Consider the following 17,957-nt stretch of genomic DNA (forward strand, 5'->3'; position numbering starts at 1 on the left):
AGAATGATTGATTGAAGCTGTCAGTAACAGACAACTAAGACTATCTAAACGGTTCTTTCATATCAAATACTTTATTTGTTTACATGGATGATATGGCATATGAACATTTATTAATCTCCATACCAAATAAATAAATAAATGGACTTAATAATACAACAACATACATACTAGTTTTATTCCAACCAAGGTTCCCAAATAACCCACATCCAATAAAACAAAAGTAGACGACCACAAGATGTGTTTCCATGACAACTGTGAGTACCTTGAGAGCCTCGAAGGCGGAGTCGGACATCATGGTGGGCGACGCCCGTGGACTGTCCTCCTCCATCCGTTCCACACGGCGCTGCAGGGACTGCTTGTCTCGCTCCAACTCCTTCACGCGGTTCTGCAGCTTCAGCACCAGACCCACATCTAGTGGCTCACCCTCCTGCAGACAGGGACACACACAGTGAGTGATGGGGGGAGAGAGTGAGTGAGTAGACCCACATCTAGTGGCTCACCCTCCTGCAGACAGGGACACACACAGTGAGTGATGGGGGGAGAGAGTGAGTGAGTAGACCCACATCTAGTGGCTCACCCTCCTGCAGACAGGGACACACACAGTGAGTGATGGGGGGAGAGAGTGAGTGAGTAGACCCACATCTAGTGGCTCACCCTCCCGCAGACAGGGACACACACAGTGAGTGATGGGGGGAGAGAGTGAGTGAGTAGACCCACATCTAGTGGCTCACCCTCCTGCAGACAGGGACACACACAGTGAGTGATGGGGGGAGAGAGTGAGCAGACCCACATCAATCAGCTCACCCTCCCGCAGACAGGGACACACACAGTGAGTGATGGGGGGAGAGAGTGAGTGAGTAGACCCACATCTAGTGGCTCACCCTCCCGCAGACAGGGACACACACAGTGAGTGATGGGGGGAGAGAGTGAGTGAGTAGACCCACATCTAGTGGCTCACCCTCCTGCAGACAGGGACACACACAGTGAGTGATGGGGGGAGAGAGTGAGTGAGTAGACCCACATCTAGTGGCTCACCCTCCTGCAGACAGGGACACACACAGTGAGTGATGGGGGGAGAGAGTGAGTGAGTAGACCCACATCTAGTGGCTCACCCTCCTGCAGACAGGGACACACACAGTCAGTGATGGGGGGAGAGAGTGAGTGAGTAGACCCACATCTAGTGGCTCACCCTCCTGCAGACAGGGACACACACAGTCAGTGATGGGGGGAGAGAGTGAGTGAGTAGACCCACATCTAGTGGCTCACCCTCCTGCAGACAGGGACACACACAGTGAGTGATGGGGGGAGAGAGTGAGTGAGCAGACCCACATCTATCAGCTCACCCTCCTGCAGACAGGGACACACACAGTGAGTGATGGGGGGAGAGAGTGAGCAGACCCACATCAATCAGCTCACCCTCCCGCAGACAGGGACACACACAGTGAGTGATGGGGGGAGAGAGTGAGCAGACCCACATCAATCAGCTCACCCTCCCGCAGACAGGGACACACACAGTGAGTGATGGGGGGAGAGAGTGAGTGAGCAGACCCACATCTTTCAGCTCACCCTCCTGCAGACAGGGACACACACAGTGAGTGATGGGGGGAGAGAGTGAGTGAGCAGACCCACATCTATCAGCTCACCCTCCCGCAGACAGGGACACACACAGTGAGTGATGGGGGGAGAGAGTGAGCAGACCCACATCAATCAGCTCACCCTCCCGCAGACAGGGACACACACAGTGAGTGATGGGGGGAGAGAGTGAGTGAGTAGACCCACATCTATCAGCTCACCCTCCTGCAGACAGGGACAAACACAGTGAGTGATGGGGGGAGAGAGTGAGTGAGTAGACCCACATCTATCAGCTCACCCTCCCGCAGACAGGGACACGCACAGCGAATCAGGGAGGGAGTCAGTGAGGGAGCAACTTTGTGTGTGAAGAGTTAGTGAGGGACTGATTGAGTCGGGCAGACATAACACTATTCAGAGGAGAGTTTCCAATATTTCATGGCTTGAGTCGGGCAGACATAACATTATTCAGTGGAGAGTTTCCGATATTTCACGGCTTGAGTCAAGCAAACATAACACTACTCTGAACAGTGTTTCCGACATTTCACATGAAGTCACAATAAAAATTGCTCCAACAATGTTACAGGCACACCGGCACATAAAGGGGCGTGGTCCCTGCACCGATTCCTGAAGACAACAGATCAGACTTGACCTTTACCTTCTTCCCTGTGACCTCATTCAAGACCGTGTCAAGTAGACTGGTAGGTGGCGCTGCCTTCCTCTTGGCTGTCTCGTAACCCAGGTCCTGAAATATTGTTTGTTTGTTGTTACCAGACCAGTTTATATTCTTGTTTAGTTATTTGTTTGTGTTTGTTTCTTGTTTAACGCCGAAGTCCAGCAATATTTTAGCTATATGATTTGTTTGTTTGTTTAATGCCGCACTCAGCAATATTCCAGCTACATGACAGCGGTCTGTAAATAATTGAGTTGGGACCAGACAATCCAGTGATTGATATCATGAGCATCATTCTACACAATTTGGATACGATGACATGCTTCAGCCAAGTCAGCAAGCCTGACTACCCGATCCCATTCATCGGAACCAGCATAGCTTGGTCAAGATCAATTCTAGTAGCACTAAGACAGCTCCAAGCATCGGGTGTAGGGATCCTGATCTCACCTCATCGTCCTCTCGCCTGTCCTCGGCTCCCCTCTCCACGTCGGCAGAGCTGCTGTACGAGTCCACACTGATGGCGCTGATGTCTGAGGGGGTTCTGTGGTGGCCGCCGGTGGGGCTCTTCAGGACGCTCATCTCCCCCTGCAGGTTCTCAAGCCGCTGCTGAAGACGGCCGTGTTCTCGCACCATCTTCTGGTGGTGGCCTCGCTCTGACTCAAACTCCTCCAAGAGACGTTTGTTGGCAGCTTCCAGCTTCTCCTTTATAATTTCTGGAAAAAGGAATGAACTTTAATATAGACGAAAAAATTATTTTTGATTCTCAGACAAAAAAAACCAAACTAATTTGTAAGCGAAAAATAATACAACATATCAATAGTTGTCTTTAGTTGATAAACAATGATACTTTAGCACTGAATTGTAACACAAATATGTGTGCTCAATATCATAAAAGAGTTTCAGGTGTTAGGCTATGCACATGCGCTGAGGCATTGGCACGATATGCGGTGTTCCTAACAACTGATTAGGATGGCTGACAGTGCAGAGGACTTCTGCTGAAAATCTAAATATTTTTTACAGTGATGTTAAGCAAATTGCAAGAATATTGGCGATGATGTAATAGAGGTAAGGTATTCAAAGGAATCATACATTTTTGGTTCTCATACAATAAAACCTACTTGCAAGAAAGCATTGTATATAAAGTGACTATAAAAACATGGACATTTCTGCACCATTCTCTTTCACATTTGAAAAAAACTTCATGCCCAAGAATGAATTGATTTCTTCTTCCAAAAATACTATTGGAAGAATGTCAACCAGGACGTCAGATGGCAGGTTTTATATCTATCAATACAAAGCCATTCTTACTTCCATGACCTTCACCCAAGGGAGGTTACTCTTTTGTACATACGTGTATTTTGTTCTTCTTGCTGTTTCAGTAGGAGGTTTGCAGCATCAAGGTCCTCCTTTAACCTCACTTGCTCATCTTCAAACTTGGTCACCATCTGGAACACATCATCATCATCATCATCATCATCACCATCATGTAATATCATCATCATCTAATATCATCATCACAATCACCATCTAATATCATCATCATCATCATCATCATCATCATCATCATCACCACCATCATCATGTAATATCATCATCATCATCATCATCATCACAATCACCATCTAATATCATCATCATCATCATCAAATTTGTTATCATCATAATCATCATCAGATTAAACAGCAGCAGCTACGTTCTGTTTTTAGTTCCATTTTTTTGTCAATTAGGCAATTAAATCACTGGAGTTTACAACACATCATCACAAGATCACTTCCAAACATTTTGAAAAAAAAAGAATACGATGATGGATATTAATCTTGTGTCTCAGTGAAATTGACATATTTCTTATATCTACAAAACCAGATCCATTTGAACCTGAAGAAGCTACTGACCTCATGCAGATTCTTCTGCAGCAACTGTTTCTCCGATATTACATCTTCTTTCTCACCACGCTCGCTCTCGAGGTCCTCCTTGAGACGTGCGATCTCCTCCTCCAGTTCACGCACACGATTGGATGACGTCTTGGCAACCTGGTCCGAAGACCGCAGTTTCTGGATTTCTGTCTTCATCTCCTCAACGTTCTTCTCGCTAACTTGGAGCGCTTGAACAGCCTTAGCCTGGAGCAGAGCAATCAGTCAGCTAAAGGTTACAACTACCCACGTCATGAGTGAGTGAGAGAGTGAGTTGGGTTTTAAAGCTGCTTTGAACAGTATTCCAGTATTATACCATGGCATGTCAGCCTAATGGGGGAGGAAAGCCCAAAGTGATGCAGATCTCAGACGTTTACCACTTTAGTGAAACCCATAAGCACAAAGATGGTGCTGACAAACCTAGAAACATAATCGGTGCGACCCTGGATTCGAACCAACAATCACGGGTATATTCGCAGCTATATTCCTTACAACAATGTATTACCTCGATTGTCAAAATAAAGCTATATTCCTGTCTACAATGCATTACCTTGATTGTGAATATAAAGCTATATTCCTGACAACAATGTATTACCTTGATTGTCAATATATAGCTATATTCCTGACAACAATGTATATCCTTGATTGTCAATATAAAGCTCTATTCCTGACAACAATGTATATCCTTGATTGTCAATATAAAGCTATATTCCTGACAACAATGTATTACCGGAGATTCAATATATAGCTATATTCCTGACAACAATGTATTACCTTGATTGTCAATATAAAGCTATATTCCTGACAACAATGTATATCCTTGATTGTCAATATATAGCTATATCCCTGACAACAATGTATTACCTTGATTGTCAATATAAAGCTATATTCCTGACAACAATGTATTACCTTGATTGTCAATATAAAGCTATATTCCTGACAACAATGTATTACCGGAGATTCAATATATAGCTATATTCCTGACAACAATGTATTACCTTGATTGTCAATATAAAGCTCTATTCCTGACAACAATGTATATCCTTGATTGTCAATATAAAGCTATATTCCTGACAACAATGTATTACCTTGATTGTCAATATAAAGCTATATCCCTGACAACAATGTATTACCTTGATTGTCAATATAAAGCTATATTCCTGACAACAATGTATTACCTTGATTGTCAATATAAAGCTATATTCCTGACAACAATGTATTACCTTGATTGTCAATATAAAGTTAAATTCCTGACAACAATGTATTACCTTGATTGTCAATATAAAGCTATATTCCTGACAACAATGTTTTACCTTGATTGTCAATATAGAGCTATATCCCTGACAACAATGTATTACCTTGATTGTCAATATATAGCTATATTCCTGACAACAATTGTTTACTTTGATTGTCAATATATAGCTATATTCCTGACAACAATGTATTACCTTGATTGTCAATATAAAGCTAAATTCCTGACAACAATGTATTACCTTGATTGTCAATATAAAGCTATATTCCTGACAACAATGTATTACCGGAGATTCAATATATAGCTATATTCCTGACAACAATGTATTACCTTGATTGTCAATATAAAGCTATATTCCTGACAACAATGTATATCCTTGATTGTCAATATAAAGCTATATTCCTGACAACAATGTATTACCTTGATTGTCAATATAAAGCTATATCCCTGACAACAATGTATTACCTTGATTGTCAATATAAAGCTATATTCCTGACAACAATGTATATCCTTGATTGTCAATATATAGCTATATCCCTGACAACAATGTATTACCTTGATTGTCAATATAAAGCTATATTCCTGACAACAATGTATTACCTTGATTGTCAATATAAAGCTATATTCCTGACAACAATGTATTACCTTGATTGTCAATATAAAGTTAAATTCCTGACAACAATGTATTACCTTGATTGTCAATATAAAGCTATATTCCTGACAACAATGTTTTACCTTGATTGTCAATATAGAGCTATATCCCTGACAACAATGTATTACCTTGATTGTCAATATATAGCTATATTCCTGACAACAATTGTTTACTTTGATTGTCAATATATAGCTATATTCCTGACAACAATGTATTACCTTGATTGTCAATATAAAGCTAAATTCCTGACAACAATGTATTACCTTGATTGTCAATATAAAGCTAAATTCCTGACAACAATGTATTACCTTGATTGTCAATATAAAGCTCTATTCCTGACAACAATGTATTACCTTGATTGTCAATATAAAGCTATATTCCTGACAACAATGTATTACCTTGATTGTCAATATAAAGCTATATTCCTGACAACAATGTATTACCTTGATTGTCAATATAAAGCTATATTCCTGATAACAATGTTTTACCTTGGTATCAAGCTTCTGTTGCAGCTCAATGATCTTGTTTTCCAAGCCCTTGTTGACATGCTTGATGTGCTCAACAGACTTGGCTTCAATCTGAAAAGAGGGAAGAACCACATTCAGATTACACTAACTGACGTAATTTGAAATAAAAAGTAAGTGTCTGTTTGTTGGCCACCTCACCAAGCAATACTCCTGAAATAAGATCGCTGTCAAAAATCAATCGAGTCCGGACCAGAAAATCCAGTGACATGACAGCAGTATTAACACTAACACAAATTACAGTCACAAATTTTGAAAGTATCTACTTAAACAAAAATATTCAGTGATTGACATCATGAGCATCGATTTACACAATTGGGATACGATGACATGCATTAGAGCAAGCCTGACTGCCCGATGCTGTTGGTCAACTCTTGCGACAAGCACGGGTTGCATTGGATCAAGGAGCAGCTAGTCACGAGAGTGAGTGAGTGAGTTGGGTTTAATGCCGCTTTTAACAGTATTCCAGTTATATCGCGGCGTGTCAGCTTAATGTGTGAGGCAAGCCCGAAATGATGCAGGTCTCAGACGTTTACCACTTTGGTGAAACCCACGAGCACGGGTATGGTGCTGACAAACCTAGAAACATAATGGGGGCGAACCAGGATTCGAACCCACAATCATAGGTTCCTGGCGTGCCTAAGGGACGCAACTGTGCACAGCTACGCGTGGCACCTTAGACGACTGGACCACCCGTGCCCTAGACACGAGACTTTGTATTAGGACTTGCAGGATGTCCAGTGAATAATTTTGTGTTGTGGTAAAACCAAAGGAACATTATTTTCTTTCAGTATTTTCAGGAATAAATTATTCAAAAAAATAAATATGCCAGCGCCGAAGTGATTCAGGTGTTGAAACCAATGAGCATAGATACAGTGTGGATAAACAGAGCATCATAATCAGACTGAATGTTGAGTTCCAAACCACCATCATACAACTCGGCACACTAGTTTAATGTGTTGTTTAGTGCAGCACTCATCAATATTCCAGCTATATGACAGAGGTCTGTGAATAATTAGATTCTGGACCAGACAATTCAGTGATTGACATCATGAACATTGATCCATACAATTGGGATCGATGACATGCATCAACCAAGTCAGCGAGCCTGACCACCCGATCCCGATTGCCTTTTACGACAAGCATAGTCGCCTTTTACAGGCGAGCATGGGTTGCTGGAGACCTATTTTACCCCGGATCTTCACGGGTCTGATATCATGAGCATCATTCCATGCCATCAGGGTATGATGACACGCTGCCAACCAAATCATTAAGCTTCACCATCCGATTCATTTGGCCGCCCCTTGAAACCAGAGAAGTTTGCTTGGGGCCTATTCTAACCCAGAGTCCCCACGCGGATAAGACACGCTATACAACTATACCACTTGTCCACGCTACACAGTGCTAGTCTGACCTTGAGAGTCTTGAGCTCCCTCTTGGCTTTGCGTCTGCGGACGTGGGACTGCAGCAGGATGATGCCGCGCATCACTCTCTTGTACCTCTTCCGGGCCAGGAATGCGCGGATCGTGCGCTGTATTGTCACTGCACGTTTCTGCTTCATCATACCAATGTACCGATCACGAGCAAAGTTGCCTCGTATCTTGGCCTGGAGGGACAAATATACAGGTTATCAATAGTCTCAAACTTCTGCTTCATCATACTAATGTACCGCTCACGAGCGAAGTTGCCTCGTATCTTGGCCTAGAGGGACAAATATACAGGTTATCAATAGTCTCAAACTTCTGCTTCATTATACCAATGTACCACTCAAGTTGCCTCGTAATATCAGGGCAGGGAACACCAGAAATGGGCTTCACATTTTGTACCCATGTGGGGAAACGAACACTGTTCTTCGTTATGACGAGAGAACGTCTTAACCAATAGGCTATCCCACCGCCCTCTTTGAGGCTGAACAAGCCTTAATGCCCTTTAACACACCACTGGTCTATATTACTAGACATGGGCGGCAGGCTAGCTGTGTACCTGGAGGAGGATGACAGATGTCCGCAGCTTCCTGTAGACGGACCACTTCTTGTAGCTCCTCCATTTCGACTGGATGACGATGGCAGCATGGGTTTGTCGGAGGTGGACAGCCATTCTGTGGGCAATACAACATGGTGCAGTCAGGGATGAGTGAGTGAGTGAGTGAGTTGGGTTTAACGCCGCTTTTAACAGTATTCCAGTTATATCACGGCGTGTCAGCTTAATGTGGGAGGAAAGCCCGAAGTGATGCAGGTCTCAGACGTCTACCACTTCGGTGAAACCCACGAGCACGGGTATGGTGCTGACAAACCTAGAAACATAATAGGGGCGAACTGGGTTTCTGGCGTGCCCAAGGGACGCAACTCTGCACAGCGAATCGCGGCGCCTTAGACGACTGGGCCACCCATGCCCCCCAGTCAGGGATGAGGTGATGTTTAAATCACATTCAAGATAACTGCATGTTTATAGCGACTTGCATGCACATGTATGTGTGTGGCTGCTTGTACTAGTCCGGACTGATGCTGGTTTTATAATGCCAGCCCACTGAGGTACCATCAGGCAAGTTAACATTGATACCCTACTCCGAACTCCAAACCGATCAGTCTATATTTATCCTCTTTTCGTGCAGATGCTCTAACCACTAGAACAAAAAGGCATGCATTGCAGTTATTGAGTGCAGAGTTCAAAACCCTGGATGCTGTTCTTTGATGTTTTCCACTCGTATGGAGTTGACAAACCAAGAATAATCAGGGCAAAACAGGGATTTGAACCCACAACCTTACGATTCTGAAGGCAGCTTTTCGCGACAGTCCTAATCTGACTAGAGCTATCTCCCTCAACACCCCCATCTACAGAACGACTACAATGTGAGCATGGCCAGCAGTCCTCATCTGAACAGAGTTATCTCCCTTGATTACCCCATTAAGACATACCTCCAGCACGGACAGCCTACCTGCTAGCTCGCATTCCCTCAACACCCCCATCTACACAAGGACTACAGCCTGTGTATGGACAGCCTACATTTGAGCCTGCAGTCCTAATCTGTACAGAGTTATCTCCCTTAAATTCCCCCATCAAGAGCTGGACATACCTCCAGCCCGGACAGCCTACCTGCTAGCTAGCATTCCCTCAACACCCCCATCTACACAAGGACTACAGCCTGTGTATGGACAGCCTACATTTGAGCCTGCAGTCCTAATCTGTACAGAGTTATCTCCCTTAAATTCCCCCATCAAGAGCTGGACATACCTCCAGCCCGGACAGCCTACCTGCTAGCTAGCATTCCCTCAACACCCAAATCTACACAAGGACTACAATGTGAGCACGGACAGCAGTCCTCATCTGAACAGAGTTAACTCCCCTAACACCCCCATCTACACAAGGACTACAATGTGAGCACGGCCAGCAGTCCTCATCTGAACAGAGTTAACTCCCTTAACTGCCCCATCTACACAAGGACTACAATGTTAGCACTGCCTGCAGTCCTCATCTGAACAGAGTTAACTCCCTTAACTGCCCCATCTACACAAGGACTACAATGTTAGCACTGCCTGCAGTCCTCATCTGAACAGAGTTAACTCCCTTAACTGCCCCATCTACACAAGGACTACAATGTGAGCACGGCCTGCAGTCCTCATCTGAACAGAGTTAACTCCCCTAACTGCCCCATCTACACAAGGACTACAATGTGAGCACGGCCAGCAGTCCTCATCTGAACAGAGTTACCTCCCTTAACTGCCCCATCTACACAAGGACTACAATGTGAGCACGGCCAGCAGTCCTCATCTGAACAGAGTTACCTCCCCTAACTGCCCCATCTACACAAGGACTACAATGTGAGCACGGACAGCAGTCCTCATCTGAACAGAGTTAACTCCCCTAACACCCCCATCTACACAAGGACTACAATGTGAGCACGGCCAGCAGTCCTGATCTGAACAGTTACCTCCCCTAACTGCCCCATCTACACAAGGACTACAATGTGAGCACGGACAGCAGTCCTCATCTGAACAGAGTTAACTCCCCTAACACCCCCATCTACACAAGGACTACAATGTGAGCACGGCCAGCAGTCCTCATCTGAACAGAGTTACCTCCCTTAACTGCCCCATCTACACAAGGACTACAATGTGAGCACGGCCAGCAGTCCTCATCTGAACAGAGTTACCTCCCTTAACTGCCCCATCACACAAGGACTACAATGTGAGTACGGACAGCAGTCCTCATCTGAACAGAGTTACCTCCCCTAACTGCCCCATCTACACAAGGACTACAATGTGAGCACGGCCAGCAGTCCTCATCTGAACAGAGTTACCTCCCTTAACTGCCCCATCTACCCAAGGACTACAATGTGAGTACGGACAGCAGTCCTCATCTGAACAGAGTTAACTCCCTTAACTGCCCCATCTACACAAAGACTACAATGTGAGCACGGCCAGCAACCAACGGTCCCCATCAATACAAGAGCTGCATCCACCGTGAGTAGGACCGCCTACCTTCTAGCCAGCAGGCCCCGCCCGAACCTCTGCACCAGCAGCACAGACTTCCTGATTCTCTGGTACTTGCGGCGCAGCAGCCAGCCCCGGATGTGCTTCTGGATCATGACGCCGCATGCACGGAGCTTGTCTGCTCTCAGCTTCTCCAGGTACGCCACTTGACCCGCTCTGAAGAATATCTTCGTCTTTCCAAACCTGTACTTGTCAGGGTCCTACGAGGAGGAATCAACAAGACTTTGTGAGAATCACCAAGGAGAACAGGAGTGGGCATCAAATGTTACCCAATTTATTTTACAGTTTCGTTACCAAACCTTTACTTGTCAGGGTCCTACGAAGAGGAATCAACAAGACCTTGTGAAAATCACCAAGGAGAACAGGAATTGGTTTCAAATGTTACCTAATTTATTTTACAGTTTCCTTACCAAACCTGGGTCCCGTTCCACAAAGCAATCGTAGTGCTATGACAGTCGTAAGTCAATGTTAAAGTATTGGCGTTACATTCGTCTTAGCGCTACAATCGCTTTGTGGAACGGGTCCCTGTACCTGTCAGGGTCCTACGTTGAGGAATGAACAAGACTTTGTGAGAATCACCAACGAGAACAGGTCACAGAAGCCAGAACCCCTTCAATCCCCAAATCAAACTGTACCACTGATAGAAACATTGATCCAATTAACGTTATCACTATACATTTAAAAAAATTATTTGAAAAAAAAAGTTTCATAAAACTATTCCACTATTCTATACTTTTCAGAATAAAGAAAAAAAAAACACTACATAATCACTACACATTTCTCTCTAATAGATTGTAACAAAGATTCCTCTAACAAGTTCTTAGCATCATGTCATGCTTTGTTTTGGTATATATATTTTATTCATGTATGAGAGGCCACAGACGCATGTATATTTCAGCTATATATAGTAACACACAATTGAGGCAATTTACATTGAAAACAATACTTAGGTATAATATTAGGTCTTTGTACGTAGTAATAGAGCTTCCTTCACATACTTAGCTACATTTCTGAGTATACAGCCATTTTTGCTTTTTAAAAAAATGCTAAAGGTATTATACATGGATTGTCATAAAATCTTTTGATAGTCTTTATACACGTTTCCACGCTAGTGCTGTCCAAGGAGTACAGTGAGTGAGTGAGTGAGTTGGGTTTAATGCCACTTTTAACAGTATTCAAGTTATATCACAACGTGACAGCTTAATGTGGGAGGAAAGCCCGAAGTGATGCAGGTCTCAGACGTTTACCACTTCGGTGAAACCCATGAGCACAGGTATGGTGCTGACAAACCTAGAAACATAATCGGGGCGAACCGGGACGCGAACCCACAATCATAGGGACGCAACTCTGCACAGCGAATCGCGGCGCCTTAGACGACTGGGCCACCCGTGCCCCCCCAAGGAGTACAGAGATTGATGTTATTTCTACCATCCTGAGGTCATTGTTATTTGTTTTTCTGTAAAATATTGATAAATGCAACAAACAATTAACATTATTAAAAAAATTGTGTCAAGTATCAGGCTACTTTATACGGTTGAGAACAGTTTCATAGGACAACACAGTGAAGAAAACTTTTTTTCTTGCTTTTTTTGTGTCCTGCAATTCACCTAAAGTACTTACTGCAATCAGCTTGACGAGGATATTTTCACACGTCTTCAACAGGTTCTTCTTCAGGATGTCCTTGGAAATAGCCAGGACACGATAGCGCTGGAAAAACTCGGCATACGTCCACCTGGAAACAAGGATATGGAAGATAAGTATTGAACAGTATTCCATATATACATCGTGGCATGTCAGCTTGGAAAGCCCGAAGTGATGCACTAGGCCACGGAGGCGGTCTTATGACAAAGACCCCTTGACTCCCATGCTGAATTTCGAGTGGGTGAGTGAGTGGGTGGTTGGGTGGGTGGGCGGGCGAGCGAGCGAGCGAGTGAGTGAGTGAGTAAGTGAGTGGGTGGGTGGGTGGGTGAGTGAGTGAGTGAGTGGGTGGGTGGGTGGGCGGGCGAGCGAGCGAGTGAGTGAGTGAGTGAGTGGGTGGGTGGGCGGGCGAGCGAGCGAGCGAGTGAGTGAGTGAGTGAGTGAGTGGGTGGGTGGGTGAGTGAGTGAGTGAGTGAGTGAGTGAGTGGGTGGGTGGGAGGGAGGGAGTGAGTGGGATTGGGTGAGTGAGTGAGTGGGATTGGGTGAGTGAGTGAGTGGGAGGGAGGGAGTGAGGGAGGGAGCGAGAGTGAATGAGTGTGTAGGTGGGTGGGTGGGTGGGTGAGTGGGAGGGAGGGAGTGAGGGAGGGACAGTCAAACATCCGGAAGATTTAGTGATTTAACGAGACAGTTGCACATTGACAACAAATATATTTAGATTGCATAAAACCTGTCTACGAAGGACAGTACAATAACTAGACTATCACAGATTTGAGGTAAAACTAGTTTGAGAACCTGTACAAGGATAAACAACCATAAACAACACAATATAAAAAAGCCTTTAGATCTCCAGAAACCATCATGCTAAGGACCATGGGACTTATTTCTGCTACATGCACGGTTCCCCAGCAGGATCTACACCATCCCTTCAATTTCGAACACTGATTTTAATAATTCACTGAAATTAATTCATTTGTACTTGTTTGTTTGTTTATTGTTTGACGCCACACTCAGCAATATTCCAGCTATATGATGGCAGTCTGTAAATATTTGAGTCTGGACCAGACAATCCAGTGATTGATATCATGAGCATTGATCAACCAAGTCAGCGAGCCTGATGATCCGATCCTATTAGTCGCCTCTTACGACAAGCATAGTCGCCTTAATGGGTTACTGAAGACCTATTCTATCGCCGAATCTTCACGGGCAGACAGTTTCCCTGAGACCCTCATTTCTTTCCTGGAATGCCCACTGGGCTCCGGAAGGAAAGTGCAACTTCTGCAATTTTATTATGAGTCAGAGAATCTGACATTAGTCTGTAAACAAGCATCAAATACTCATATCCCCCAACAAAACCGCCAATTTTCTTACAAATCCCAAACTATCAAAAGGCACCAGTCCACTATTAGACATATCTTTGTGCCAAATTTGGTTAAGATATCTCTCATGGTTTTTGAGTTCTGCTCCGGAAACGGAACATGACCAATGGGTGGATTGACGGACAGATGGACAACACCCATTCCTATATACCCATTCCATTTTTAGGAGGGGATAATAACTTGTAGCCGGGGCAACCAGCAATATTCACCTTGAGGGGTACCCGGCAGCACTGATACGGATCGTCTCCAGCACTCCACAAGCTCTCAGTTGCTCCACAGCTCGCGTTGAGTTGAACCTGAAGAAACAAATCCGTCCTTGTCACGCGTCCACACATGATCAAAACAGAAACAGCTTTGACTGTATAAACTTCTTAACCATTGTATTTTCTTATTTTCAACATTTGATTCTTTGTTTGAGAAGTAAGATTTTGTTGTTTGTTCAAAGCCGGGGTCTGTAAGCGATTAAGTCAGGACCAAACAATCAAGTGATTGAAATCATGAGCATCGATTGATGATCACATCACATGATTTTATTTCATTACCCCCCTGAATTTTTTACACTTATGAACGAGCAATCTCCTGTAAATATCCTTACTCAAACGCTTCTTTCAAGTCATTGGGCTTGATACATCGGATGTAGTGGGGTGTGGTTGCATTCAGCGTCTCCATCAGTAGCTTGAGAGAGTCTCGGAACTGTGATCCAACTGTTTTCTTGTGTTGCTTGCTGCCCGTCTTGGCCGACTGGCGTAGCGGAGTGACCGTCACTGACCCTGACCTTGTCTTCTTATCGCTAGCCTCTTCAAACAGCTGGGCTACGACATCAAACTGCAGAAAGAACATTTGCTGGATCAATTTCATGGAAGGTGAGGTGAAATGGGTTTTAATGTCACAACCAAGATTGTTGCGTGCGTGTGTGTGTGTGTGTGTGTGTGTGTGTGTGTGTGTGTGTGCGTGCGTGTGTGCGTGCGCTCGTGTCCATGTGTGTGTGTGCACATGAGTGTGAGCGTCTGCATAAGTTTGTTTGTTTGTTTGTTGCCGCACTCAGCAATATTCCAGCTATATGACGACAGTCTGTAAATCATCGAGTCTGGACCAGACAATCCAGTGATTGACAATATGAGCACCGATGCATGCAGTTGGTATTGATGACATGCATCAACCAAGTCAGCGAGCCTGACCAGCCGACCCCGTTAGTCTGCGTAAGTGCACGTGTACCAGTGGCTGATTGTACTAGTGCAGACTAATGTTGGTTTTATAGTCAATTTCCACTTGATATCAGCTCAGATGTTCAAATAATTAAAATTATGACAAAATGGCTTGAGGTGGAATGGGGATCAATGTCGCGTTCAAGATTATTGGAACCTGAATGCAAGTGTGTGCGTGTGTGGCTGCTTGTACCAGCCTGGAATAATGTCGGTTGTATAGTGCCAGGCCAGGATATCCCACACAGACACATTACATGCATATTGACTCCAATCTCATTAAAATCAGATCTTAGTTCTCGCTACTGCTAAACAAAGATCTGAGGACATCCCATTACAGATCACGTCAAACTGACCTTGCGCAAATTTTGACCGACCAATAGAATGACCAATCAGAATGCAGCTTTACTGCACTAATTTCAAATTGGCGACTACACTTCGAAACATATTTTGACATATTCTCGATTACAGATTTGAACCCTGAACAAAAGAACATTCTGGAATGGCTAATAGATGGTCCAGATTGTATGGATTCAGTCGTTAAACCCATAACTATTGTTCGGAGTTAAAGTTTTCGAGCCTGCATGATCAGGAATCACATTCCCACTGTCACTTTCATAATCTGGTAAGCGACGCTCTGACGGGTCGGATGAAAGGTCGTTCTGACGTGACCCCTAATGGGATGTCCTCAGATCTTTGTTTAGCGGTAGCGAGAACTGAGGTCTGATTTTAATGAGATTGATCCCACACAGACACATTACATGCATCTTGACTCCAACCAGTCCTTGTTTTATCTCCTTGATGCCTTTTGGAAAGATGCGGCAAGCTCAAGCTATATAACTCAGGACAGGGAACTGTGGCACTCGGCGACCATGGTGCTGGTCATGTCGAAAGTACAAAATATTCAAAACTGTTATTATACACCATCTTCCCGAGGTAACTGATTTTAAAAGACCAGTTCCTTGCCGAACTAGGCTGGAACTAGGCTGGAATTTCTGGTCTTTTACGAGTTTTGTCCCTTCTATGTCCCTCCTACTGACCAATCAGGTTCCACCTCTCATATCACTTGTAATTGCTTCAAACAAAATGGTGGCACCCTGTCAAGACGATCTGATCGATAATCAAGATCTATTGTAATAAAACGGGTCTTACATCGCGAAGTGCATCAAATCCCATGAGTACCTTGATTAGAACCATGAAAGGATTTGGAAAATATCTGTTGATGCCGAGTTGACAGTAAACATGCTTTACAAATCCTGCAATCGACCAAAATCTGCAATGCGATAGGGCTATGCATAGACGTGTTAGTCCAGCCACGATAATCTCCATAATTCCAGCCTAGTTCGGCAAGGGTGGAAACTGGACTTTTATACTCAGGAAGATGTTATACACTGGGCAATGCAGGATGTGCAGGGCATCCTGAAATGTTTTCCCCACCTCGCTGGCCTTGAGGATGTTGATCTGCTCCTCCAAGATGGTGTCCCGGTTCTTCTCCAGGAAGCCGTCTGCAGTGTAGGTCACCCGGTCCGCGAAGTGGATGATGATGAATGATTTCATGGACATCCTTGGCTTGTCAAAATGCTTGGACTTCTTCAGATGTTTATCAAATAACTTCTGGCACCAGTTCTGGTCAGATCCTTTCGGCATCTGAAAAATATGGAGGATCGGTTATCAGATGAACAATGGCCCCTGTAACAATACTAAAAACGGACCACGTTCTCAAATATTTGGTCTTGAATTTGTTGCCATCCTCACTTGTGTTGGATATGTCCACCGATACACTCCCTGTCATACACATCTGTAGCACTGCAGCAGTAGAAACTAACATTTTTAGTCCATCAGTCCTTATAATGACAACATATAGTGTTCCCGTTTACCGGTAATTACCAGTTTTTCACTGGTTAAACTAGGCTTACACATCATACACAAGAAACTGCTGAGGCAGACATTTCTAGCTCACCTTGCACTCTTCATCCAGCAGGTCCAGTATCCCCAGCTTGTTCTCTATCAGGTCGATACAAGGCTGGTTGTCATAGAAATCAATAAACGACCACTCGATCTTCTCCCTCACATACTCCTCCTGCTCCAACTTGAACACATGCTGCAAACAACAACAGTTTCCCTGTACTAGATGAAGATAATAACAACAACAACAACAACAACAACAACAACAACAACAACAACAACAACAACAATAATATAAATAAAAAAAATAAATAAAAAATAATAATATAATAATAATAATAATAGTAACTGCGTGTAGCAAGGGCCCTGAGCTGATGATCACACAAACCCACTTTACTGCATTTTTTTATCATAATCTGTATTTATAATAATAATAAAAGTCCAAAAGATGCAGGTTAATATCAATGCGACTCCCCCCACCCCATCCCTAAACATATACATCCTTACTTTAACCCAATCAAACAGCTAATAGCACTGCTTATAAGCACTGAGTAGAGCACTTCTGTAATAACAATAAACAGAGTTTCCCTAATAACAACATACAGTTCGTATGTTTATTCTGTTGACTGGCGTTAGTGAGTGAGTGAGTGAGTTGGGTTTAACGCCGCATAAAACAGTATTCCAGTTATATTGCAGCGTTCCAGCTTAATGTGGGAGGAAAGCCCGAAGTGATGCAGGTCTCAGACGTTTACCACTTCGGTGAAAC

The 17,957-nt window shown here is 44.0% G+C and overlaps 1 protein-coding gene across 3 annotated transcripts in view; it reads right to left on the reverse strand.

The window, feature by feature from the left end:
- The window catches only part of LOC124140784 (unconventional myosin-Va-like), a 132,366-nt gene that overhangs the window by 72,244 nt on the left and 42,165 nt on the right, over window positions 1-17,957 (reverse strand). For all 3 annotated transcript variants that reach the window (XM_048386774.1, XM_048386772.1, XM_048386773.1), the window contains 14 exons: window positions 17,247-17,387; window positions 16,724-16,933; window positions 14,680-14,909; window positions 14,294-14,380; window positions 12,691-12,802; window positions 11,059-11,270; window positions 8,564-8,678; window positions 7,995-8,186; window positions 6,545-6,634; window positions 4,135-4,359; window positions 3,594-3,687; window positions 2,690-2,955; window positions 2,228-2,314; window positions 263-427 (listed from right to left, as the gene is read on the reverse strand). In XM_048386774.1, the coding sequence (XP_048242731.1) occupies window positions 263-427; window positions 2,228-2,314; window positions 2,690-2,955; window positions 3,594-3,687; window positions 4,135-4,359; window positions 6,545-6,634; window positions 7,995-8,186; window positions 8,564-8,678; window positions 11,059-11,270; window positions 12,691-12,802; window positions 14,294-14,380; window positions 14,680-14,909; window positions 16,724-16,933; window positions 17,247-17,387 (2,226 nt within the window). The remainder of the gene's footprint in view (window positions 1-262; window positions 428-2,227; window positions 2,315-2,689; window positions 2,956-3,593; window positions 3,688-4,134; window positions 4,360-6,544; window positions 6,635-7,994; window positions 8,187-8,563; window positions 8,679-11,058; window positions 11,271-12,690; window positions 12,803-14,293; window positions 14,381-14,679; window positions 14,910-16,723; window positions 16,934-17,246; window positions 17,388-17,957) is intronic.

This window comes from Haliotis rufescens, unplaced genomic scaffold (genome assembly GCF_023055435.1).
Source record: "Haliotis rufescens isolate VD_foot unplaced genomic scaffold, xgHalRufe1.0.p SCAF_60, whole genome shotgun sequence".
Lineage (NCBI taxonomy): Eukaryota > Metazoa > Mollusca > Gastropoda > Lepetellida > Haliotidae > Haliotis > Haliotis rufescens.